The sequence below is a fragment of the Leuresthes tenuis genome, unplaced genomic scaffold (assembly GCF_036924035.1).
Source record: "Leuresthes tenuis unplaced genomic scaffold, fLeuTen1.0.hap1 SCAF_10, whole genome shotgun sequence".
NCBI classification, from domain to species: Eukaryota; Metazoa; Chordata; class Actinopteri; order Atheriniformes; family Atherinopsidae; genus Leuresthes; species Leuresthes tenuis.
In genome coordinates, this window is record NW_027325364.1 from 11,697,762 (window position 1) to 11,722,209 (window position 24,448).

The 24,448-nt window shown below is 40.5% G+C and overlaps 3 protein-coding genes across 4 annotated transcripts; 1 reads left to right on the plus strand and 2 right to left on the minus strand.

The window, feature by feature from the left end:
• Positions 1-313: 313 nt before the first annotated feature.
• On the minus strand, positions 314-4,586 carry cd4-2.1 (CD4-2 molecule, tandem duplicate 1). Its single transcript, XM_072395043.1, has 10 exons — positions 4,351-4,586; positions 3,376-3,436; positions 2,876-3,034; positions 2,636-2,776; positions 2,391-2,442; positions 1,720-2,141; positions 1,555-1,617; positions 1,310-1,461; positions 1,105-1,172; positions 314-896 (listed from the first exon to the last, which is right to left on the minus strand). The coding sequence occupies exons 2-10, from the start codon at positions 3,401-3,403 to the stop codon at positions 821-823; spliced, it is 1,161 nt and encodes a 386-aa protein (XP_072251144.1). The 5' UTR covers positions 3,404-3,436; positions 4,351-4,586; the 3' UTR covers positions 314-820.
• Positions 4,587-4,797: 211 nt separating this feature from the next.
• On the minus strand, positions 4,798-16,399 carry usp5 (ubiquitin specific peptidase 5 (isopeptidase T)). Of its 2 annotated transcripts, none has more exons than XM_072393988.1 (20): positions 16,075-16,399; positions 15,374-15,502; positions 15,183-15,249; positions 13,747-13,874; positions 13,280-13,425; positions 12,860-13,044; positions 12,638-12,732; positions 11,554-11,747; positions 11,336-11,407; positions 9,955-10,042; positions 9,710-9,835; positions 9,473-9,626; positions 9,153-9,315; positions 8,954-9,042; positions 8,065-8,250; positions 7,526-7,669; positions 7,296-7,438; positions 6,424-6,574; positions 6,162-6,246; positions 4,798-5,673 (listed from the first exon to the last, which is right to left on the minus strand). In XM_072393988.1, exons 1-20 carry the CDS (start codon positions 16,180-16,182, stop codon positions 5,580-5,582), a joined length of 2,547 nt encoding a protein of 848 aa, XP_072250089.1. In that variant the 5' UTR covers positions 16,183-16,399; the 3' UTR covers positions 4,798-5,579. The 2 variants fall into 2 exon arrangements, with proteins under 2 accessions (XP_072250089.1, XP_072250090.1); XM_072393989.1 differs by having other exon boundaries at positions 8,122-8,250; positions 16,075-16,397.
• Positions 16,400-16,882: 483 nt separating this feature from the next.
• Positions 16,883-24,222, plus strand: p3h3 (prolyl 3-hydroxylase 3). The gene is made up of 16 exons (XM_072393995.1): positions 16,883-17,208; positions 18,558-18,742; positions 18,970-19,128; positions 19,948-20,140; positions 20,906-21,037; positions 21,127-21,269; positions 21,358-21,447; positions 21,528-21,580; positions 21,666-21,745; positions 21,825-21,952; positions 22,031-22,126; positions 22,211-22,361; positions 22,511-22,628; positions 22,916-22,991; positions 23,081-23,221; positions 23,789-24,222. Exons 1-16 carry the CDS (start codon positions 16,914-16,916, stop codon positions 23,957-23,959), a joined length of 2,211 nt encoding a protein of 736 aa, XP_072250096.1. The 5' UTR covers positions 16,883-16,913; the 3' UTR covers positions 23,960-24,222.
• Positions 24,223-24,448: the final 226 nt, after the last annotated feature.

The window sequence follows — 24,448 nt, forward strand, 5'->3', positions numbered from 1 at the left end:
TCTGGAACCAATGCCGGCACAGTTCAAAGCATCTCATAACATATGGGTAAAAGAAATGTTCGTATTGTGCTGAACAAGCTCATGAAAGTATTGATTCTTAAAATTCTTATTACTTTTTAAACTACGCACTCATTTAAAAAAAAAAAAAAAAGGTCTTATTTGACCACTTTTTCCAGTTTTAAACCTACACCTTCACACTATACTACCTCTTATGAACACACTAGGATTCCACAGGAAATAATGCATGTTCAGATGACATGCGTTTGGGTATCTTTTTTATTAGGATAAAAAAAAGACAACATTTTGATGCGATGCTTTGATATTTTTATTAACTCACAAAAATGAAGTATAGGCAAACATCACGTACACAAAAAGACTTTATAAAATGTTAAGTTGCTGCATAAGTTGCTGTAAGAACAACCAGGCAGGCAGGCAGGGTGCTTCAAGTGGGCAAAAAAATCATAAAAAAAAACGCAACAAAAAGAAAAGACTGACACATCAAACAGATGCTGAGGTGGACGCCGGGGTCAGGGCTTGGTGATTAGGGAAAGAGGCAAAAGACTGAAAAAAATCCTGTGAAAAGTTCAATGGTTATATCTGCTGAAAAAGCGCAAAGTGCCTGCAGCATTACATTTGATTGTATTTTCATGCAGAACAGTCAAACACTCATTTACATTCATGCCACATTCACTCCGCCGTTGTCTTTCACTTGCTCTCTCCTTCTCTCGATCTCCATCTAATTCTCTTTCTCCTTTCTTTTCTTTTATTCTTTGTTACTCATCATCTTTCCTTTCTCCTCTCTGCCTTTCATGCCACTCCGTTAGTAAGCCTGAAGCGGGAGGGCTGATGGCTTCTCTCTCCGGCGTCCTTGCTGAGGTTTTGCTGCAGCTGTTTGGCTGTGATAAAGAGAGCAAAGAGGAGAAGTTTTCACACTAATTACAACACAATAATGAATTGCTCGGTAAAAGCCACAGAGAAAACGAAGGTCAAACAGCCAGACATATAAAGTGAGCAGAGTCTATTAAAAAGCATCTGAAAGAAAGTGAGAAGATATTACTGGAGAAAGGGATTTTTCAATAGATGGAGGAAAGTTGGAACATTTACTTGTGACACTGGCAATACTTCTTGGGCCTCTGTGATTGTTGGGCATGCTTGATCCTCAGAAATTTCCTCTTCAGAAAGAGCAGGAAAAAAATAGCGTAATTACACCTTTTTGTTGTCTCCAGAAACAATTTCTCTTCCATCCACCCTCCTATTTCAATTGTTATGGCAGCAAATGAAGATTCTTTGGATGCTTTTCCTCGTTTACCTTCTTTCTTCTGATCCTCCTGCACATGATAATGACAAAGATGATCAGGAGGATCAGAACCAGGCAGCCAACTCCAATTGCAATCCACACCCACAACTTAAGGCCTAGAAAAGACCTCATGATGAAACCAGGCTGAGGGCCAGTCCCAGGATCTGAGCAAAGACAAAAAACTTTTAATGAAGAATTGGTTTATGTAATATGTGAGCTAATGTGAAGGTTTGTACGCTCGGTGCAATCAGGCTTACTGTTGTCCGGCTTTTGGGGTTTGGACGGTGTTGTAGAAGTTGTAGAAGTTGTAGTCGCAAAAGCTGAAAAATTAAAAACACATTTCCTTCACTTTTGTCTACATTTAACTCTATGGTGATACCAATATATGCAAGAAGTTTCAAAAACAAGTCTAAGCACCCCACCTCTCACAGAGAGAGAATGTGAAAACTCGAATTCCTTGTCTTTTATGGTCACCACACACTGCCAGGTCCCGCCATCTGAGGCAGCTACAGGGCTGAGTGTAACTGTGTCTGACGTCGTGAAGGATTTATCTGGCTTCTTCCACCGCACTGTAGGGCTGGGGTCCAGACCTTTTGCTTGACAGTTAAGCGTAGCCGTACTGCCCACTTCGAGATTCGCCGACGGAGAAATCGAGACTGGCACAGAGGGGGACAATGTACAGGACGAGGATGCAGTGAGCATCACAAAGAGAGAAGAGAACTGCACTTGACAACATGATGTCATGCATAAAATGGAAGTATAATGTGTGAGGCACTGATGGTGAAATGGTAAAACTGTTACAGAGTGGAACATCAGAAAATTAGGGAATTTAAATAAACTACTACTACATGCAGTTCATTGTAACCGTCTCAAGAAATGCATCTTATTTAGCATCTGAATACTGCTGTTTGGGCATCTTTCAATTCTGTTTCAGTTAGAATAAACTTTCAACAGATTGGGTGTGTTAAGAATTAAAGCTGAGGAATACAGAAATAGCAATGTTGACCCAGATTTTAAAAAAATCTTTAAATACACAGTAACAAGTCTTTTTTTTTTGCCTCTTCTGTTTTAATTTAGTCATTTCAGCTATTACAAGTCCTTCAGCTTCTTGAGTGCAATAGTGACACTATTCGGATGTTGCTTGTCTATAAAGCAGCAGATTTTGAACTGATGCATTCATCTTCTGCATTATAATGAACCTGTGATCATAAACAGTTTTCATATTCACATGCATCGCTCCTTTTTCAACTTGTTTATCTAAACGTTCTGTAAAACACTCACAGTGCTCCATTGAAGGGCAAAAATTGCTCATAATTCAAACCTCGGCCTGCTTCTTACCTCTGACCACAATAAGTCTATGTGTATAGTCTTTCCCATCTGCTGTACAAGTGATCTCTCCAGCATCTGTTTCTTCCAACAGGTTGATATCCAGCTGTATATCTTGCTTTATTTTGGACCTTTTCGAAATGTCAGCGTTGCCTAATGGAGAGTACATTTATAATTATGCAACTTTATATAAACTTACTGATATGGTGACAGCTTATAAAAGACATAAGTCTGTCCATTCGTTGTGAGTACCTCTAGAAATGAAGCCAGTGTTGCTCTGAGATATAATCTTCACATTCATTTTATGCCACTCCAGATTTGACCTGATGGCCATGACCCCACAATCCAAAGTAGCTTTCTTTCCAACTTCTGCGACATAAACTTCTCCTGCTGCAGAGAGTGCACCCAGCACTGAAGAGAGAGGATAACATTTGGTAAACACTCTTTGGATTGGTCTTGGATCTATGCAGAAGAATGTCAGAACTCTTTTCAGTTAGAGGTTTTTCTATACTTTATATTGATTCACACAGCGATTACGAAGGTAAAATACAATTCATCAGGTTGTATTTTGTTGGTTGTAAGTTTCTGGTATGAGTAAAACACAAACTACAGCCATTTTTATCCATAATTCTTTTGCTTATTAAAAGGTCTTCGCAACACAAGGCACATATAACGAACTAACACTTTATTTCAAATGTTCAAATATGTACAAATAATTACTGTTTTTAAGGAATAAAAACCACCAAACTCACCAAACCAAAACCCCACAATGGTCTTCATTCTGAAGGTCGGGTCTGACACAAATACACTCTTCTGTTAAGGCAAAATCATGACAGAAAGAAAATAGATGCAGTAGTTCAGAGCATGAAAGAGAGCACTTCATCCATTTTATACATAGACCACACACAGCTTCTGTTTGAGATGAGCGATTTACCAAGAAAACATGTGATCCCTAACCACCAAGCTCCTTCTTTACTTCCTTCCTGACTTTGTTTCTTATGCTGGAAAAGAGCGAACCTTTCTGTGTAGGCTTATAACACTAAAAACAAAAATTCCAACAAACGCCATGGACCCTTTTAATTTACTTGATCAACGATGCCTTTTAAGATGCTTCCGGTCGAACTGCTGCAAATTCATCTGATCGTGCATCGAAAAAAGGAAAAAGGTTTGCAGGAAGTTTTTTTTAAAATTCTTTTCTGCTGCTAAAGAAAGTTAATCTAAGAAATTCTAACAGATATATTTCACTTATGAATCTTGATCCAAGTTCTTTAATATATTTTTAGATTTTCAAAGGATTACGGAGTGATTTCAGTAGGACGAACAAATGAAGTATTTTGTCATTTCAAAGCAACAAAAGATTAATTTTCAATTCCACCATTCTGGATAAAATTACAACAGAATCAATCAATCGTCAGCTAACAACATGTATTGAAATCAATTCACTTTTGATGCTTCAATTTGACCCCGACAGTAACACGAACGGCTAAAAGCCATTTTTTAAATACATTTTTCTTGTCTACGTTTGTTTAAAAGAGTTAAGAGAATTAAACTGAATCTCTTACAGTTAAGCCCAGTTAGGGGAAAAACAAATATGAAACAGCAATCTAAAAGGAATTTCATAGCTTGTCAAAATTGCACGTTTTTCCTTGAAATCATTAACAAAAGCGGATTGAGAAGTTACATTAAAACCCTTCAATTTGATTTTACAATACAACTCATAATCTTACCTTATTTAAAAAGCAGGTATATCTTTTATGCAGTTTTTTGAAGGGAAAAATCTTTCTTCATCCTCTCTGTGCTTCACGTCAACGGAAAACAAGTGTAAAGATGCAAAACCTCCAGAAGGCGGAAGAGACCTAAAGAGAAAGCAGCACTTTGGAAAGTTGTAGGCCAATGCAAACCCAGCTTTATGTGGGTTTACTCTTCATAGCCATCTTCTTGCAATCTAAGCCTGGCAATTTGAACACAGCTCCCAGACAAAGCAGAAGTGAGCTTAAAATGAAGGATGAAAAAGCACAAATACCTGAACTGCACACACATTAACTGCGTTAGATTCTCACTGAGAACTTGCTCTCAGTCATCAGTAATTTAATTTCACCAGAATGCGGAAATCACAAGATGGAAAACTAGAAAAAGCAGCGAGCTGGAGGTAACAGAAGAAGAACAAGACGCAATGACAGAAAGACAACTCTTTATTCGTCACAGCAGTAGTAACAAAGCATGTTTTCAAAATAAAAACAAAATAAAACATGAATCACCCAGTTATTATCCATACCAAACTTTAAAGAAAGAAAGAAAGAAAAAATGTTCATTTGGTGGTTTTTTTGTGACATTTGTATTTTTTTTTTTGCTTTACTGACATTTTTTTCCCCCTTTGTGGTGGATGTTGAATCGTTTTTACTTCCGCATTCGAACAGGTAGGGGAGGCTGTGTCTAGATGAAGTCGTGACGCCAAAACAACAGGGGCCTGAACGCACCATACTTAAATGCAGAAGGGCAGTGACTACCGATGGCAGTGGAAATCAATAGTCGGGATTGATTAACGGTGACAGTTGAGGAAAATGATCAATAAGGAGTGAACAGACTCATCAGTCAAAGTCCCTTTCATTTTTTAGGTTTGTTCCCTAAAGCAGGTTTTCTGAATTATCTAAACATTTTTGAGTAAAACCTCATGCTCAAACGGGTCGCAGGTGGTTTTCAGTTTTACTCAGCAAAGTTGCCCTGGTAACAACCCGAATCTGCTCTCTGAACAGGCCTGTCAGTGGATCAAAAGAAACATCTGTACCCCCAAAAACACCTTATCTGTACATCTGCCCCAATTCATCCAGCTGTGAATATATGCAGTCTGAGAGATTTATTTACACTTTTGTCAGTTGTGAAGCGTGCCGGGACATTTGTAAGAGCTTGCTGTTGTGTATTTGTTAGCATCCACATGTCTTCTTTTTCTCTTGAACTCTCATTCAGCAACTCTGCGGTAGAAGTAAAGGTACCCCAAGTCTTTGGGAGGTTTCTCCGAAGCGCACACCTTCTGATCGTTGAAGATGACCCACCTGTGAAACACAAAGAACACAGAGTCCATGAACACCTGCTTCAACCGAATGAATAACAGCAGAAAGCTGAGGGGACCATTTTTAATCATCAAAATATAGCACCAATCTGGTGTGTGTGGGTGTAAAACTATGACATATTCAACAGGTTGAACACAAGCAGATGAGGGTTGATTTCGAATTTATTTTATTTTAGACCTGGAGTATGGTGCCCCCTGCTGGGACATCTTAGAACAAGCAACTTTACTTTATTTTAACGTAACTCGGATTAGATATTTACCCAGATATGATAAATCTAGCAAATTAACTACTAATTATAGAGCAGAAACCACATATAATAAATCGTTTCTAGCTGCTGATAACTCTCTTTTTAGTATTCGGCCTCCTTTTGAAATGCAACAGACATGAAAGCAATACTGCTCTCAATGAAGCCCCCCCCCATGCAGAGGCTTTGAAACTGCTGGACATCCTTTAAAGCTCGAAACACTTACTGCTGGTCCTTCTTGATGTGACAGACGTAGTGGCCACACATGGTGCTCGTCCCCATGTGACTGATGAATGCAAACAGCTCGTACTCTGGAGAAAGAAGATAACGTGAGTTTGGTTCGAACTATAAAACACACGATATATAAACCGCAACCAATGGAAACAAAACACGACGAAAAGCTGGTAATATCTAGTTTTCTTTTCAGAACTCCCAGATAACGGTTATCCTGACTGCCTCCTCTCTCTGCCCCTCTCCTGTGAACTCACTGCCTGGTCCATCTCTGACACGAGGCCCAGGTGGAGGCTCCCTGCCTGCCTCGCTCTCTGCAGCGGAGCGACCTCCTTCAGACACGTCCATGGACTCCAGGTCATCCAGGTGAGAGAAGATCCAGTCCACAGCCCGGTCCAGGATGTTACTCTGTAACAAATGTCAGTTAAGAGTAATATGTGATGGAGCAAATCAAGAAAAGAAAATCAAGAGTAAAATATGAGCTTTTTTTTTTTTAGTCTCTTTGCAGTTTTAAGTTTGAGGGCCAAAAGCTGCTGTTGTCACTTCTGTGGAGAAAGTCCATCAGCATTTATCTTCCCTGAGTTGATGTTTAAAACCGTAGCCATGTTTACCTCTACAACAAACCATATGTTAAAAATAATTCAACCGTCAGGATTAGTACTTTGCTTCAAACAAAAGCTTTGCTCATCTTAATAATGAGGAGTGAGGCTCATCATGACCTGCAGCTCGTTATAAAACTACTTCACAAGTGGAAAGAAGAGTGACTGGCTGCCAGGTGTGTGTGTCATAAAATGCTCTAAATGCCCATTTCAAGCTGTATCTACTTTGGAATGTTCTGCTTTAAGAGGAGCCTGAAGTCCTGCACAGTTTTTAAGGTGGACAGTGGGCTTTTCCTCTGACCAGCTCTACACAGCTTTTGAAAGCATTTGGTGCCCATGTTGGTAAAATTGTGGTGGCTAATGAACCACAAAAAGCCTTTAGGTCCAACATCTCTCTGTTAAAGTAATCCAACATCGACATGAAATGCTGTTACTGAACACTTATTAGAATCTGTTAGAATAACGAGGGAAAAAGAGGGAACGTATGTGGTCAAATTCCCATTTCTAAGTGGATAGAGTTGGATTCTAACCGTTGCTCGGAGCGCTTTGGTTGCCTGATCTCGACTGAAGCCCATGGAAACGATTGTTGCCAGGTGCTCCTCAGACAGGCTCTCTGTGGGTGTGGTGCCGGGCCCAGAACTGCAGCCTGGCAACACCAGGGGGGCCGAAAAGTCTGCAGCCAATCAGAAGAAGAAAGCATGAAGACTGACAGGAGTGGGCAGTTTGACTAACGTCTGTTAAAGTCCCACTTTCCACACACCTGGATCATCCATGTGGCTCATGATCCAGTTCATGGCCGCATCAATTCCAGTGTTCCCAGTGTAGTACACCGCTTTCCTGCAAGCTTCCAGTGGGAATCCCATTTCACATAACTGGGACACAGTGGAATCATCGAGGACAGGAGCTGAGAGAGAGTTGAGAGGAAGGAGTTGAATTACTTGGATGTGCATTGAGAAAACGGACTTTAGATTGTTTGCTTGTTTATCAGCGTTTAAACCAAAATGTACAAAAATAAAGAAGAAATCCTGAGAAAATCCTAAAAAAAATAAACAAAATAAATAAGAAAAGAACAAAATGGTATAAATAATATAAAAGTGAGGTCATATCCTGCATTAGGAAATGACTTCTTTTACTTTGAAAGTAAAACAAATCAGGTCAAATGATGTAAAAGTGAACAAATAAGGCAACAGACAGACTCTTGAAAACAGAAAAAGGCAGAAAAAGGAAAAGAAGGAGATGAATGTGGACAAATAAGAGTCTCAGAAGAAGGAAAAGAGCAGAAATGACAGACAGACTGACATAGCAGTGGGGAGTAGAGTGAGTCGTCCTCGTCGTTGCCATAGGAACCCAGGATACCTTTAACCTCCACATCTGGGGTCATGAGTGGGGGCGGGGCCACCTCTGGTAGAAGCTCCTCCCCCGGCTGCTGGCCGGTTGCACGCAGCGCGCTCAGATCCAGAGTATCAGGAACGTCGATGCTCACATCTGCACAGATCAATATAAAACCATCAATGTTTTAAATGTTTTCTATTCGACATATTATTCAAGACGATGTTCGTTAGCTTGATTTTAAAGTGAGTTTTAATGAAAAAATTAAGTTTTTATTAAAAAAAGAGCTGTATTGTAAGGATTTAGACCGTTAATATGGTGCAGCTGATTCTCATACTAGCATTAACTGTTATAATTATATACATATATTATATATAACAAATCAATTTAACTGCAAGAAGTTTGTGCACATATACAGAAAGTTTAATCTTTCTGCATTTGTATCTGATCTCGCACTAATAGCATGTGGATAGTGGCTCTTTGCTGCACTTTTGTGTCTGAAAGAAGTAAAACAAATAAGTGAGTGATGTGTGAATGAATGTCATCAATGATTTATATCTTCTGTCTAAAGAGGGATTCAGTCTGCGTCCAGTAATACTGAGAAATAACCATGAGCCAAAGCATTGTATAAGAAATTATGAGAGGTTCAGCAAAGGAGACAAGTAGAAAAGCGATGAAGATATAGGAACTATGCCCAGAGTTTGTCTCTTCAGGGTAGATCTGAACCGGACATTGTTGTCACAGCATTAAAACTCTTTGAGAAGCAGTTTTGTATAAGTTTCAGGAGGTTTAAAGAACACATATGTGGCCTTACTGTGCATATATTCCAACAAAAACATCAAACAGTATCTTTTCTCACCGAGTTTCTTGGGCACCCAGTCCAGGCCAAAGGTGAACTTCTTAATCTGGATAACCAGGTGGTCGGGGAAAGAGGCAAAGCGGGTTGTTCTGAGGAATTACACAAAAAATATAACGTTAATAGAAGGAAAAAAAAAATGCAAACAAATTTGTTGGGATTTGACCACTTTCAGTCAGAGAGCGGCCGTCTCTTTTCCTACTTGGTAGCAGTGGTCTTGGCTTGAACAGCCGAGCTCCAGAAGTCTGTCAAGACCTCTGGTTCACTGAGAGCTGCCATGCAAGCTGTGAAGGGGATCTGTGCACGCACTGTAGGTGCTGATGAGTCGCCCTCATCACGGCGGCGCTCCACCTCCTGCATCTCCTCTGTGGATAAATAAAAATGTTAGATACTAAAAATGGGCAGACCGTCAATCTAACACATGCAGATCAGTCATGAGATGGTTTCCTTTAGTTTTCTGCACTGCTAATCATATAGAGACGTGAGGGCTGAGTTTGACATTGAAGCCCATCAGCTCCTCACCTGTATTGGTAGCCTGGTCCATGGGCACGGGCAGCTGCACGATGTAATCCACCCGCTGTGTGTACTTGGCCTTTTGTGATTGCTGACACACAATCCTATCCTCCACAAGGAACCTGAAGGCTTCAGATGGGTTTTGTCCAGAGCGACAGTTCCTCTGTGAGAAAAAAGACAGGAGACTCGTCTAAAAGAAGAGGACTAACAACAGATGAGATGAGAAGAATGAGAGTGGAGCTTTACCTCCACCATGTTTATGAAGTGCAATAAAAACTCCTGAGCATCCTGTTGTCGATTGGTGGAAAACTCTGGGTGGCCCCGTCCAACAAGTGCTTTAAACATTTGTGGCGCTATTCCGATTTGGTCTCCCTGCAAGAAAAACACCAACAGCAACATTAGTCAAAGGAGAGAGCTATTGGGTTCATATCAGAGTCATTATGCTCAAATCAAGAATATCTGTAAACTGTTACTGGGAAGTTTGGTCTTACCCTGGGTTCAGATGCACCATTTTCATCTCCAGGGTCTGGTGCTGGTTTGGAATATTCTCCCGACAACAGACCATAACCAAGCTTGGCTCTATGATGAACGAAAAACAGCTCACATCAATGCACATCCAACAGATTAGCAGAGACTCTCAGAGGAGGAGGAGGAGGATTTGGGTACAGGCCTTGATGTATTTTTGGCTTTTAAATGGCATGGTGGAGTGTCTGAACATGAAAGAGGTTTTCTTGTGGAAATAAAAACGCACATTAAGAGCACAGATCGTTTCAAATTAGGCTACATACATATCGTCCCAGGTAGGCTCCAATATAAAGTAAAACCAGGAGAGTTTAGTGCAAAATTAATCACCTCAGTGTAATGCATCTCATGTCTGACAGTGGAATATGTCAAATGATCCGACGCAGACCCATGCAATTCCAAATCAATCTTTTAATACATGCCTATTCCTCTGAAAGTGGGAGACTTCATATCCATTAGTTTCACATAGATGTGCAGGTGTTTTTCTCTTTCAAATCTGAGATGAAATTGGTTTGGTTACTAAAATATCCCTGACCAAAATGATATTGGAATGGGACTTTGTGAATCAGAATTTAATCAATTTGTGAAATTAATGGCTGTATCCAGCAGTAATTACTTTCATCAGGATGAGGCTGAAGCAAAGCTCTTCCCTACAGCAATGGCACGTAGCTAAAATGACATGAAGCCGGGAGTCTTTTTAAGTCCCTCTGACAAAAATAAAGTGTTTTGATTAAGAAAATTAAAAGCAAAATGTCTCATCTGAAACTACAGTTGCTTGGAAAGGATTTTATAATCAACAGTGTGGCCGACAGACTGCGAGTGTGTGTGTGTGTGCGTGTGTGTATTTATGCTGTACGTGATGTTGGAAAAGCTGCAAGGGTTAGTGTGGAAAATTGCTCTATGAAATAGTTTTCGTGCACGTGTTACACAATGAGAGATCTTCTGTTGGAGATGCACTGTCACAGCTAAAAGTGCCATGCAGGAGGTGCAGGAGAAAGTGTCTTAGAGTGCACACACGAGGCAGGATATGATGCAGAAATGATGCTAGGATAGTTGCTGTGTTTTTCTTTACAACACGGGACGAATCGCAGATGAGGCTTCTTGTTTCTTGTAAACATTTTTACAAACAGCTGAGTGGAAAATCTCCACTAAACCTCAGAGTATGTGTGAAAACTGCTTGGGGACGTTCACTTTACTATTCCAAATGCATTTTATCTGACATCATCCTTTCATCCCCGCTGTTCCTCTGAGGGGTGGTTTTGGGTATCTTATGGTAATGGAGGAATTTCACATTAAACTTTACTCATATAGCACTGCAGAGCACAGGCTTGACATCACGAGGGCACTCACACTTGGGTTTTGAAGTCCTGGGTTGGGTCACTTGGCGCTTCATCAATTATTTTGCCGATGTTAGACACATACCTGTAAGGCAGGGATACAAGGAGATAATCTATACTGATCACAGGTAAGCGTGAATAACTATTTCCCTTCAGCATGCCAAATGCATTAATTACAAAGAGGGACAATTTGATGAGGATGGTAAAAAATTCATAAAAGGGAGTACTGACTTGTTCTGGAAGTCTGGGACGGTGAAGAGCACTTGCATGACAGAATTGAGGTAGCAGCTGTTTCCCAGGTTCTTCATACCAGTTAGGCCGGGGCCAAACAGGGGCCGCAGGGTGGTGCCAGACTCCTGAATCACCTCCCACTCCCCAACACGCTGGTTCACAGCAATCTCCAACTCTGTCATCGTCCGCTCGGTCTGAGAATTGAAAGGATAAAAGAATAAAGAATATGGAGAGAGGAGGATGAAATTATTCATAAGTACAGGCAACAGAATGATGAGCACAACGAGTGGGAATGTGGTAGTAATGAGAGAAGGCAGATGTGTAAAAAACCCTACAAAATCAAAGTGCTACAATCTGTCTTCTGCTCTATTTCAACACCCCGTCTGTGCCACATCATTAAGTGTGTGCAGAAAAACACTAGCAAGACAACAAACCGCGTTATAGTGCACAGCAAGAGGTGCACACATCAAAAACTTTGTAATCTGCACTCTGCACAATGAGAAACAGCTGGCAAAGACATGAATGGCAGCAGGGAATCCGAGAACATACAGGTGTTTGTCACAAAAAAACGAAGAAAGCTGCTGGATACGAGATGTAACGCATTACTGCTGTACTGTGTAGCTGTGACGCTAGAATACACTTTTAATATAAAATACATTTCATATATGCTTTCAAAAAGTAGATGACAATAAAATCAGGGAGTGAACCAGATGGAAAACTGGCCATTTATACGTTAACAAGAAAAATGTTTCTTTCAGCACTATTGACTCTCAAATGCTGCCGCTGAAATTTAGATCCCTGTAGAATCACCATATAATCAATGGCTGCTTTATGAAGCAGGGCCTGTCGTAACTTTCTGAATGTCTGCCAAGAGGAATAAAATCTACTATGTCTAACTAAATTTGTAACACTCCTCCTGTATCAATATCTCCGTCGACAAGAACTTGATTAGATGCTGAAAATTGAGACAGACCGGACAGAAAAATGGGACAGGTCTGCAGCTTGCAACTTCCAATAAATGGAGAACAAAACTAAATTTGTGACGTCTATTTCTATCAAAAATCAGCATCAACACAAAACTTACTTTCTCCATGGTCATCATGTCAATGCCAAAGTGAGCTAGGTGCTCTGGCAACTTGGAATCCAGCACCATGTCGTCCTCATCATAGGAGTACACATCTGGAATTGATGCACAGGCGTGTGTCCACAGTCAACACATTTACACACTTCACAAAGACCACCGATTAAATTCTCTATATTCAACACTTTTATCCCAGAAAAAAAGCTTCCAAGTCTTGGTGCTTACCAGCGCCATCAGGAGTGATGGTGCCAAGTTTGACAGCGAGTGGGTATCCTGTCTCCTGGAAGTGGAGCAGGGCATGGTTGTTGCCCCCTGAGCCATCAAAATACCTACGACCACACAGCACTTTGCCATCTGTCAAGTTCATCCAAATATTCTCCTGAAGATCACACACCTCACACCGCCAGCCACTAAAATGGAGGAAGGAAGAGGAACATAAAACCCTCTGACATCCAGGACCAGTCGACAGTTTAGACACACCTACCCATTCATAGGTTATATTTCACTTTTGCACTCCCCTTGAGGATTTTAATGATGAAATGGAACACTAATATCTATCCCGAATACTTGAATTGGTACTTTAATTAAACTACAAGAAACAGCATGGTAGGTTGCTCTGCATTCAACAAACTGATGGGGCCTCACCTTGGAGGGATCTTGAGTCCATTGTCAAGCTGTTTAAGGTCAGCAGCATGCCTCGACTCCTGTCTCACCTCTCCGTCCCACTGTTGAACTTGTAAGGTATGAGACACTGAGTCGGCTGCCATGATACCCGCCATTGACAGAGACACCTAGATGAACAGCAGACGAATCAACCGGCAAAAATTAGACTTGAGAAGGAGCTCATGATAAAACTACTTCATCTTTGAATCAAACAAAGTTGATCATTTGCATGTCATTAATCCCTGTCAATACCACTTTGTTCTCATTTTAAAATACTTACAAAGCCTAACTTGCCAAATATCAGTAGAGATAACTTATGTTTGCAGAAAACCTCTGAGTTATGTCCTTGTGTCACTGAAAACAAATACAACCAGGATTTTTTGGCACTGTGAAGGTGTGCCGATGTCAGTTCTTACATTTTACTAAAACAAATTGCAAAGATAGCTCACCCGCTCTCTCACAACATCGGGCATTGTGGCAAGGTCCTCTGAAGTCACTTCCTGTCTGTCTGGCAAAATGACCACCTTCACATCCTCCTCATATTGCTCCTGCTCCACATCAAAACCTCCTTCAATCCCTGGACAGAAGAGAAACAGCAAAAGAGGTAGACATGTCCCTCTCAGAACCAGTACTTGTATATGGTGGCATGAAAGAGTCAAAATTCTTCATACTGTAAACCAGTATTGAAGCAGTGTGCAGATTTTTGTGACAAATGGCAGTGATGCATGAACATAGTATATCCTCACGTCCAACGTGTGTGGGAGACATTACAGTGGTGGCTATAAACGCCAGAGGCCCCGTTTACAACGTGTATAAATTCTGGGGTACTGTGAAAATACAGCAATAAAAGATGAAGACCTGCTCCATTGGTAGAAATTACTGTCTCATACTAAGGTAACAAAAACATAACGATTCTTACGTTCATGTGATTCTAAAGTTATATAAACCCAGTCACAAATATCATTTAGCATTTCTGCCGATAGATATCCTGATGTTACAAACTGAAACTGCAAGTAAGTAGAAGAAAGATTGATCACAAATAGGCCAAATTAGAACTTAAAAAAAAAAAGTCCTTTAATAATTTTAAGCAAAGTTCACTTATTATTAGAGCGCCAACAACATATTGGTGGACTAATATCATTCGGCATTTACAATCCTGTCAGCACTGCACACATCACAGAGATGACTGTGGTTGGACTGCAGTTTCTTCACTGCAAGTTATTGACAAGTTTATGAAATACATTACTGACAACAAAGAATTACCCCACAGATTTTCACACTAACATACTATCTGTATATAGAAATAATATAATTGGAATGTAGTTATGAAAAGGCAATTAACATGGATGGTAGGTGCCAACTTGAGGTTTGAAATACAGATTACATGTCCTATTTGACAACAAAAGACTTTCTCGAGGTCTTAGCAGACACTGACGTTGTTGTGCACTGTTTTATGGGCCAGTGAGATCTTTAAGGAAAAGTTATAAAAAGAAAACTTGTCCTCTACACATAATTCAGTGTCAGAACCATCCAAATGAACATCTAAACAAGTCCAATGCACTTTGAAAACAATTCGGTATGATTTCTTTAAAACAGAGTATGCTGACCATAAAGGATCATAAAAAAGGATCCAGAACTTTATGAAATTAAATGAAATAACATAACTCCCACTGTTAAGCTTGGGACCATGTACACACGTTCCCGTTGCCATTTTAAACATTTGCTATATTTCAATATTACAAATTCAATGATTAGAAATCTTTCATCTTAAGCTTTATGAGGAACTCGACTTATCCTTTACTTGTTGAACTATTCACAGTAACAGAATTTTGACCAGGTGCACAAACCTTTGCGCGCCATTGTAAATGTACTTAAGTGCTCTCACCTATTGCCAATCTGGTGGGCTTTTTCTTAGGTGGGTGTCCAGAGCCTGAGTTGTTGTCATCTTCCTTCTGTGACAACGACATAAGAAATTGGGTGGGTTTTGAGACGAAATCATTGAACATGGAAGGAAAATGTGAGAGTGTCAATTATTGTTTAAATATACACAGATGGGGGCTGATTATCCGAGTTTACCTTTGCCTTACGAGTCCGGGTGATGTGCAGGTAAGCTCTCTGACCAGACCGAGCATGGATCCTGTCCACATACTGACTACCAAAACCCAGGAAACTGTTCATGCACACATACAGGCCTCCTTCACTCTCCTGGAGGGAAAACACAAGCAATTTTAATTGTTACAACTTTTGCCTTCTCTCACAATCGGGTATCAACACAGTTGGAGGCAATGAATGCATCTTAATGACAAAGCAATGTACTGTAAGTTACTGTAATCAGAGCATTAGCTGTAGTTTTTCTGTCAATTTACCTAGCTTAATTACTAAGAAACGCATGATAATTTTATCATCCAAGTCTACAAGAAACAAAATATGTAAAAAAAAAACAAATAAAAAACAGTTATATTAAATAATCAATAGCCCAACCTGAGATGTAACCATAAACGTCTCAGTTAGCTTGTTTGCTAGTTTGACAGTTAAACCAACACAGCTAGCCAAAAAGCTAGAGCAGCTAAGTTTCCATTACAGTGCATTATTAGCTTAGCTTAAAGCTAGCTTGCTACTTAGCTGAAACAGAAAAATGTAGAAAATCAACGCTTTAAAGTAGAACAGCGCTGGCAAAATCATATGTTAGACTAAAACAAAAGAGTCTAAGCAAATGAAAAAATTAAATCTGCTGTGTTGCTTAGCCGACGTTGTGATTTACAGAGGAGATAGCTCACCGGCGAGGAAAATGACAGGGCGCATTCGTCTTTGTGGACACGGTCCCCGGGCTTTGGAACGCGAATTGAGGACAAAACCGACATCAAAACCTCACTAACATCCGCCATGACGAGCTCACTGATTCCGTCTTTGAGTGAGACACCTGCTCGTCTGAGTTTGGACACCCAGCCTCTTGATTACCCGGCTCGGAAGAGCGTCCGTTGTCTTGTCTGTCTGCCGCTGTCTGTATTTGCCTGAATGAATCGTACGGAGCTGCCGCGATGAGCGAAGGCCGAACGCGAGGGGCTCCGCTCGTTACCGTAATCCAAAGATTACGAACACCTACTGTAATTTTTGTAATACTATACATTTACATCTCAACACATATAACAATAGTAAATTACCGATTTAAACTACAATTACGTATGGGGTAATCCATTAATTGCTAGACTTGATTGAAATATCACACACCCATTTATTTCCATTTAAGGTGTTTTACTGTAGTTACGGTAACTTCCGTTGAATACAAAAACAGGTCCCCCTCGCGGCCATACGGGAGTATTGCAGTTTCAAATAATTGTTCAAACATGTCCTGTTGCATTAATCAGCTCAAAACAAACCAGCACATTTAACTAAACTTGATAAGATCACAGACAACTTCACCAATCGGTTACACTAACGGTGTTTGTTCGCTGTGGTGGACACATTACATGAAATGTGATAGCCTTTACTGTCCTCAAATGGGAGGAATCTTTCAGGATTGGACTCTCTTTCGTTGCCTAAATATATATAGTCCCTCCTCCTCCTCCTCCTCCTCCTCCCTAACTCCGTCTCCTCCAAGGGGTTTGTTTCCCTGGTCATGGCGCTACACTGTGAACGTTTTACTGTATACGTGGCGTTTTATTTAGTTATATTAGTATTATTTAACGTAACCGTAGGAGCCTCGGTCAGTGGCAGCTCTAATGCTTTGACACTTCTGCAGCCGTATGATTTTCTTTATTACAGCGGGGTGCGTGCATATTATGGCGAGGAGTGGGGAAAAGCTGCAGAGCTGCTGGAGAAATCCATCGCAACCAAGGAGTTGCTGCTGAGAGTCCGCAGGCAGTGTCACTATGACTGTGTGGCAGCTGGGTCAGACGCTCTCAATAAACTGGGTAAGCTGCAAATAAGACGAGAAAGATTCAAAAGTTCATTTAAATTAGCAATGCGTGGACTAAAGTTACCTTTGAATTGTAAACCAACGTCATCTATTGCTTTCATTCTCAGTATGTGCATGGTTTGACATGGTTTTTAACTTTAACCAGTGGCTTTTCTATATGAGATTATTTCATTTGAAGACATCTCATTGACCTCAAAAGAAAGTCATCAGAACCAGCCTAATCTCTAGTTGGTGCAACTAATACTGTATTTTATTTTTGATTTATTTGAACCATTGGTTGATCTCCAGGTTAAAATATGATTAATTTATTTTAAGCTAAAGTTAACAGACCACAACCAAGTTTGTTCATGCATCATAGACTAAATCATAGACTAAATTAATTGAATTGAATTTAAATTTAATTAAATCTTAATACTCTTAACCAATCAAAGTGATGGCAATCATCAATTATTAACTTTCCCTAACATGTACAAACTCTTTTTTAAATCTCTCACCTCCATTTGGCAGATTTATTTAGAGTATTCATATATTCACACATGGCATGATTGTTGCTTGATCACATTTAGCTGTTTAACTATATTTCTTGAGTGTTATGCCTCGCATTTAACAAAACTTATTATCACTGATCGATTTAAAAATAACTGGTAGGAAACTACAGTGCTGTATAGTCATTGGCAGCTTTACTGTTTCTCGGTTTATTTCTAAATATGAGGCTTGATAAAATGACTGGTCAATTGTAAATTAAATAAAGAAGGTTAATATTAAGATTTATTTAGTTTTTAGGCAGGCTCAGTTTAAAAAAAGAAAGTTTTCACACTCTGTGAAGTGTAAAGAAGATCGATGCAGTGTGTTGAAAACCATTTAAACCCATTACTTGATAAAAAGAAATGGTACAAATACTTCAAATCTTGGAATTAATGCATTTGATCATTTTAATTTTGAATTATATATTCATTTTGAAGTTGGTACAAGCAGCAGATATCCTCAAAAAACTGGGAAAGGGTCAGTGATGCATGTGTAATGCTAATAAAACAGCTTATAAATAATCTGTGTTACACAATTTCAATAAAAGATACAGACAATCCAGTGATAGCTCTGTACTCAATGATCAAGCCCGAAAAGCTGTACTGAATGGTTGTGATCTTCGTGTCCTCAGGCAGAGCTGCAGTAAAACAGACAGGATTATGCAATGGAAATCATTAATAAATGTTAATGAGGTTGTTACCCTAAGTGCATAGTTTGTCAATTTAAACCAAAAATGCTCCTGATATACGCCTGTTGTTGGTAAAGTATTCATAATAGTCTACATGTTTTCAACTCCCAAACCTGTTTCTGAATTATTAGACTCTGAAGAGGGCAGTATGTGGGACCTGTGGACCTTGGATTGGATTCAGCAGAGAGCTGAGTGTTTGAGGTTCTGTATGGGACGCTCCGTGACCCCTACAGGACTGCTCCCTGTCTCTACTGACATAGAATATGAATTTGACACTCGCAACCCCTATAACTTTCTGCAAGTCACATACTACAAGGTAAACTGCTCCATAGTGCGCCTTGAACATCTGACCCATAATAAACCTGGTGACCTTTTCATTCACTATGATTATACTGTTTTTGTATTATTTAATTGCAAATGATCTTCTAGAGCCAAACTGCTTAACGTTTATGCAGTGATTAACCTTAACCGAGGTCACACGTTCTGCAGCAACCTCCATGTCTGTCTGCACACCTCACTGACTCTGCTCTTCCTAAACATCAGTTGGAAAAGTTGCAGAAGGCGGCATCAGCGGCTCATACCTACTTTGTGGCCAACCCCAGTCACCTGGAGATGAGAAACAACATTGAGAAGTACAGGCGGATGGAAGGCGTGACTGAGGAGGCTTTCCATGACAGAGAGATTGAGAATGAGAAACACTGGGTGAGGAGGGGAGAGTGATGGCTTTGCACTGTCATTTTTTCTGCTTACCGCTCTAGATGGCACCAATGTGTGACTGCGATATTCCCGCCTTTGTATACACAGAAGTTACGTTTACTACCGAAGTAACGTTAAAGAAAAAGTGCCCAATTGTGCAGCCATGACTATTTTAGAAACCGCTAGACAATTCACGCCAACAATTCAACATTACTGTAACTCGGATTAAAATTAGATAAAGAAGACCAATCAGTCAGCCTTCGCTGTTGCCTGTACACAATATAAAAGCTGTTTTCTGTAAGGGCACCTCTGTAATAACAATAATAATAATAATAGATTGGTTTAGTAATGTTGCTGAGTGCTTTACAAGAGTGAGTAAAGTGAGTTTAGAGTCGCATGGGTGTTCACAAAAACACAATGATGAAATGTGTGCTAAATGTATCAGATACTGCCAAAGACTTTTTCAAAGAGAGAAGTTTAAAGGAGGGTCGTAATAGACTTGATGTGCCCGACTTCAGTGGGCAAAGAGTTCCAGAAGATAAAAAATATGGTAGTCGATTCAAAGTGAATTATTTTAGAAAAGTAACTGTGTAGCCGAATAAGGCCCGAGGGACTGAATCTTCTTCTCACACACCTTATATATCTGTTGCAACACTTAAACTGTCCATGTAATCACAAACGCGTCTTAAATTTCCTCTTCCCTTTTTTAAACGAATCAAACATTTTTTTATGTTTGTAGATTGAATTGTTTCACACTAAAAGCCCGACTAGCAGCATCTTCAGATTTAACGTAACCGTATCGTCCCCGTGTGTCATCAAACTCAGGTCCTGTATGATGCTGCACTCCTGCATGAGGCCTCCTCCGACTGGGTGCAGGCAGCAGAGAAATGGAAAGCGTGTGTGAATAAAACACTGCAGCGGATAGAAGAGTGCAGGGTGCAGTGTGAGGTTGCCCAGCAGCGGCTCCCAGAGGACAGAGGAGTGGATGGTGTTGATGGCGTCTTTGAAAAGGCTGCAGGTAAGAAAAAAAACGGAGGGACCCAAACTTGAGTGACATTTTAGTTGCTTCTCAACAACTAGAAAAGAGCTGGATGTATGAACGATGTACATGAACAAAGAGCATGCATACAGCTTTTCCTGCTCACAGTATTTAGAGAGGAGGAGTGATGAGACCATGCATACCTTATGTATGTTTCATACCACATGTGCACAGTTTTTCTGAGGAAGTGTAAATGATTAATTATAACCAAATAAAACAAAACAACCCTTAACATTTCTCATCATCAATAACATGAGTTTTTGGATTATTTATACTGAATATCATATACCATTCTCTCTTTGCTTTGAATATGTCATAAATTTTTCTGGGCTCTATGAATAGCTCGTGGCTGTGCATAAAGAAGGCGTGACATTTAACCATTTCAACCTCTGAGAGCTTTGCTCAGACTATAGGGTTGATGGTTTTTGTTCTGCTCGTGTCTCTGTTATGATTTGATGTGTCTAACAACTTGTGGTGCAAACAGTTACTCAATATGCAAATGATTGAATCAGGAAACATCAGCATCTATTGTCATGGCTAAATACGGGAGTGGGAATCAGGTTTGTGTGTAAGTGTACAACCTCACAATGATTGAGATTTATAAATGAGATTCATCATACATCTTTATAAATCTGGTGAAAATAGCATGTATGAATGTTTCTGTTTTTGTGTGTTCACATTTTTAATCGCATATCTACACTGTTTTGTGCATCCTGTACCAGTTTTCACAACTTCTCTTTCCAGCTCTGTCGCTCTCCCTGCTGTCGTGCCGGCAGTCCTGTGTGACTCAGGTTGCCACACGACCTGGAAGGATTTCAGCTCAGGAGGACTTCCTGCCTACACAGCTGGAGCATCTGCACATAGCACAATTCAAGGGTAAGAGTTCAGAGAGCAAACAGAACAACTCTTCATATAATATCAACATCTGCCTTATACTTCTGATTCTGATTCTTGCATTCAAACAGCTGGTGATATTAGTGGAGCATTGCAGACGCTGCGCTCTTTTCTCCTGTTTTACCCCTCTGATAAGGACTCCTTAGACAATCTGCAGCTCTACTATGAGACACTAGGGGGAGACGCAGAGTCACAGGGCACACAACCTGCTCAGGTACCACGACTTCCGCTGTAAAATTATCAAAGTTACATGTCTGGTATTTTCTACAGAAAGCTTCTTTTTATTTGTGTGTTTGTCACAGGAGATTGTCAGATATATCAATCGCTCACTGCAGGAGAAGAAGCTGCTGTATTTTGGTATGGAGAGCCTCGATTACAGTTTTGCTGACCCAGTAAGTAATGACGTCACACGCAAAGAGAGATAGCTGTAAAATGCTTCACTGCAGAATTTTATCAAGAATCCTCTTTGTAGGATCTTTGGACTCCAGAGGATGTTGTACCTGAATCACTGAGGAAAACTTGGAGGTGAGTCAAATGGAGAAAAATTTCCTTGGTAACAAGTTCAATTGAATTGAAAGTCAGCTTTGTTTGTTTTGTGTTTTTCTATCAGAGCTGAAAAAGAGAAAATAAATGAGAAAATAAAAGAAGGAGAGCAGCAAGAGGAAGTGGATGACAGTGGGTTTTTTACAGGTGAGACAATAGACTTGCAGGAGAAGATTAGACTTTACTCATTTCATGTTTCATCTTATCCTAACTGTCCTATCAACAGGGGGCCAAGTCTCTCAGGTGGGCGTGACCATCACCATGGACGATGAGGCTCTGAATGGGACAAATCGAGTTGTCCTCGATGGAGTCATGACTGAGAAGGAGTGCGACAAAATACTGCAGTTAGCAGCTGTAAGTTGCTCTAGTTGAACAGCCACTCTGTAAAACCCTCATCAGCAACATCACCTTCCATTTTCTGTCGTCTCATAGGTCGCAGCGTCACTCGGAGATGGTTACCGGGGACGCCGATCTCCACACACACCACATGAAACGTTTGAAGGTTTGACTGTCCTCAGGGCTGTAAAGGTGGGTGAAAGGGAGTTAATGCAAGTAGGCAAATGCCACGTTTTACTCAGCGTCTCTTGACCTTCACTTCTGCTTCTATCACAGTTAGCTCAGGACAGCCTGGTGAACCAATCAGATACCAGGCTCTTACACGAGCTGGGTGAAAGAGCGAGGGTCCTGCTACACTCCTACTTCAGAAGCCCCTCTGGACTTTTCATCTCTTTCACACATCTGGTGTGCCGCACTGCTATTGCAGGTAGTACCAGTTATTTGTATCTGTTATTTGAAGGAGTTTAACATCACTTTCTAGAATGAGTGGAAATTTATAGTGTTCCTATTTCATCTTTGTGAACTGTGTTGCTATGCTGAGCACATCTTTAAAATCTTGATTTACTTTCCATTCAGGTGACCAGGAGGGCAGGCTGGATCTGTCTCACCCTGTTCATGTTGACAACTGTCTCCTTGAGCCAGAAACCAATCAATGCTGGAAGGAACCACCAGCGTTCATACACAGAGACCTCAGGTACATGGAAAGGATCTCTCTCTGTAATTATTAAGGGGTTTGCTTTTTGCCTACATCATTTTGGAAGATATTCAAGCTGATATAATGTAATTATATTACATTAATTTTAACTGTGTTACTCTTCTTAAGACCTCATTACCCCATTTTTTTTTGTCAAACAAATCTTATATTCAAACGGCATTAGCTTTACACTGTAACACTATCACCTAATACTAAATTAATTTGCCTTGTATAAAAATCCAAATTATGGCTGAGAATAAGACTAATCTAATATGTTTGTCTCACAGTGCCGTTCTCTATCTGAATGACAACTTTGATGGTGGAGAGTTGTTCTTCACTAAAAGAGATGCCAAGACAGTAACGGTGAGTCACTTTGTTGCTGAGTGCCAGATTTAAACCTCAGAGATGATTTCGTCAGGCCTATTCAACTTTGAACTGCTCTGTGTCAACAGGCTCGAGTAAAGCCCAGCTGTGGTCGACTCGTGGGCTTTTCCTCTGGTCCCGTAAATCCTCACGGTGTTAGTGCCGTGACCAGTGGCCGGCGGTGCGCGCTGGCCCTGTGGTTCACAAAGGAGAAGCTCTACAGGGACATGGTGAGCATTATGATGGCACACAGCTGCGACCTCCTCCCCCTCAGGTCGGGCCTGTCAACTGATGGCGTGCTGGTTGATGTTGTGATGCCAGCGTTGGATAATAAAACCAGCTGGGGCACAATGCAAATCTGTTAGTTGTTTGCATGTTCATGCTTGTTTACAGTGCCTGTTCTGCAGTCATGCCATGTCATTGTCCTCTGGGTTCAACATTCGTAACCGCTTGGAAAACAATTAATCAAGTAGAAGCAGCGTGTTGTTGTGAACCGATTTATATGGAAACCATGTAGTTTTACTTCAGTAGGAATCTGATGAACAGACATTCTGAAGAATCACTATGAAAGAAAATCGTTGTATAATATAACAGAGATGTCAGGAGCTCCACTTAAGATTTGGTGGTTTTTATTAGCAGAACCACAAAGAAGCCATTTAGTTTAAGCAGCTTCACACAGACTTTCTGGGATAATGTGTAACATTAAAAGGGGAACATATTCTACCTCTGGAGTTGCGATTCATATACCAATGCCTCAAGAAATCAATACTTTGGTGTATTTTACATCTCCCCTGCAGGAGCGAGAGGAGGCAGAGGTCCTGTGGGCAGCTGATGGACAGAGCGTGTTGAAAAAGGATGAGGAGGAGGCGGAGGGCAGCGCCACCACTGGCCGGAACGCTCGTAGCCATGCGCCAAAGGAGAGGAACACAGGGAGAGGCACCGTCACGGGGCGCAAAGATGAGCTGTGAGAGCACGAACAGTCGTGACAGACTGGAACTGGAATATATTTTTATTCAGTCTGGTGGACCAGCCCACTTTTCAGCACAAGTGTCCCGATCCATTTGTACATGATATTTCAGTTTTTACCTAAGCATTCAATCATTTCATGTGGCTGGCTTTTTATGTCATATTGTGTTTACTGTGTATATACTTTATTTATGCTGGATATGCATGATGCAAGGAAGTGAGAGAAACTTTGTCCTCTCGTGTCCGTGTTGTCAATCTGTGCTTTTTTTTTTGACCATTCGTTGACTTTTAAAATGAAGAGAATAAAATACTGAATTTGTACTTTGTACTGAATATGATTCCTTATCAGTGGAGCACGAGTGTTGCATACCAAATGCGCGCAAGTGGCGGAGCAGAAAGAGGATTAGACCAAGAGTGAGGTCAAAAAGGGGTAGAAAAGTAAAGCAAGGCTGCATGCTCTATTAAGCCATTATCTCACGCTGTCCATAACT

Excerpts from the sequence above, each read along its gene's own strand:
- cd4-2.1 (XM_072395043.1), bottom strand. The coding sequence starts at position 3,403 with ATGAAGACCATTGTGGGGTTTTGGTTTG. Across the intron at positions 3,035-3,375 it reads CATTGTGGGGTTTTGGTTTG|TGCTGGGTGCACTCTCTGCA; the intron begins GTGAGTTTGGTG and ends CTCTCTCTTCAG. Across the intron at positions 1,173-1,309 it reads GGAGGATCAGAAGAAAGAAG|AGGAAATTTCTGAGGATCAA; the intron begins GTAAACGAGGAA and ends CTCTTTCTGAAG.
- p3h3 (XM_072393995.1), top strand. The coding sequence starts at position 16,914 with ATGGCGCTACACTGTGAACGTTTTACTGTATACGTGGCGTTTTATTTA. Across the intron at positions 19,129-19,947 it reads TTGAGAATGAGAAACACTGG|GTCCTGTATGATGCTGCACT; the intron begins GTGAGGAGGGGA and ends CATCAAACTCAG. Across the intron at positions 23,222-23,788 it reads AGAAGCTCTACAGGGACATG|GAGCGAGAGGAGGCAGAGGT; the intron begins GTGAGCATTATG and ends TCTCCCCTGCAG.
- usp5 (XM_072393988.1), bottom strand. The coding sequence starts at position 16,182 with ATGGCGGATGTTAGTGAGGTTTTGATGTCGGTTTTGTCCTCAATTCGC. Across the intron at positions 7,670-8,064 it reads ACTCTACTCCCCACTGCTAT|CTCCTGTCCTCGATGATTCC; the intron begins GTCAGTCTGTCT and ends ACTCTCTCTCAG. Across the intron at positions 7,439-7,525 it reads GAGCCACATGGATGATCCAG|ACTTTTCGGCCCCCCTGGTG; the intron begins GTGTGTGGAAAG and ends GATTGGCTGCAG.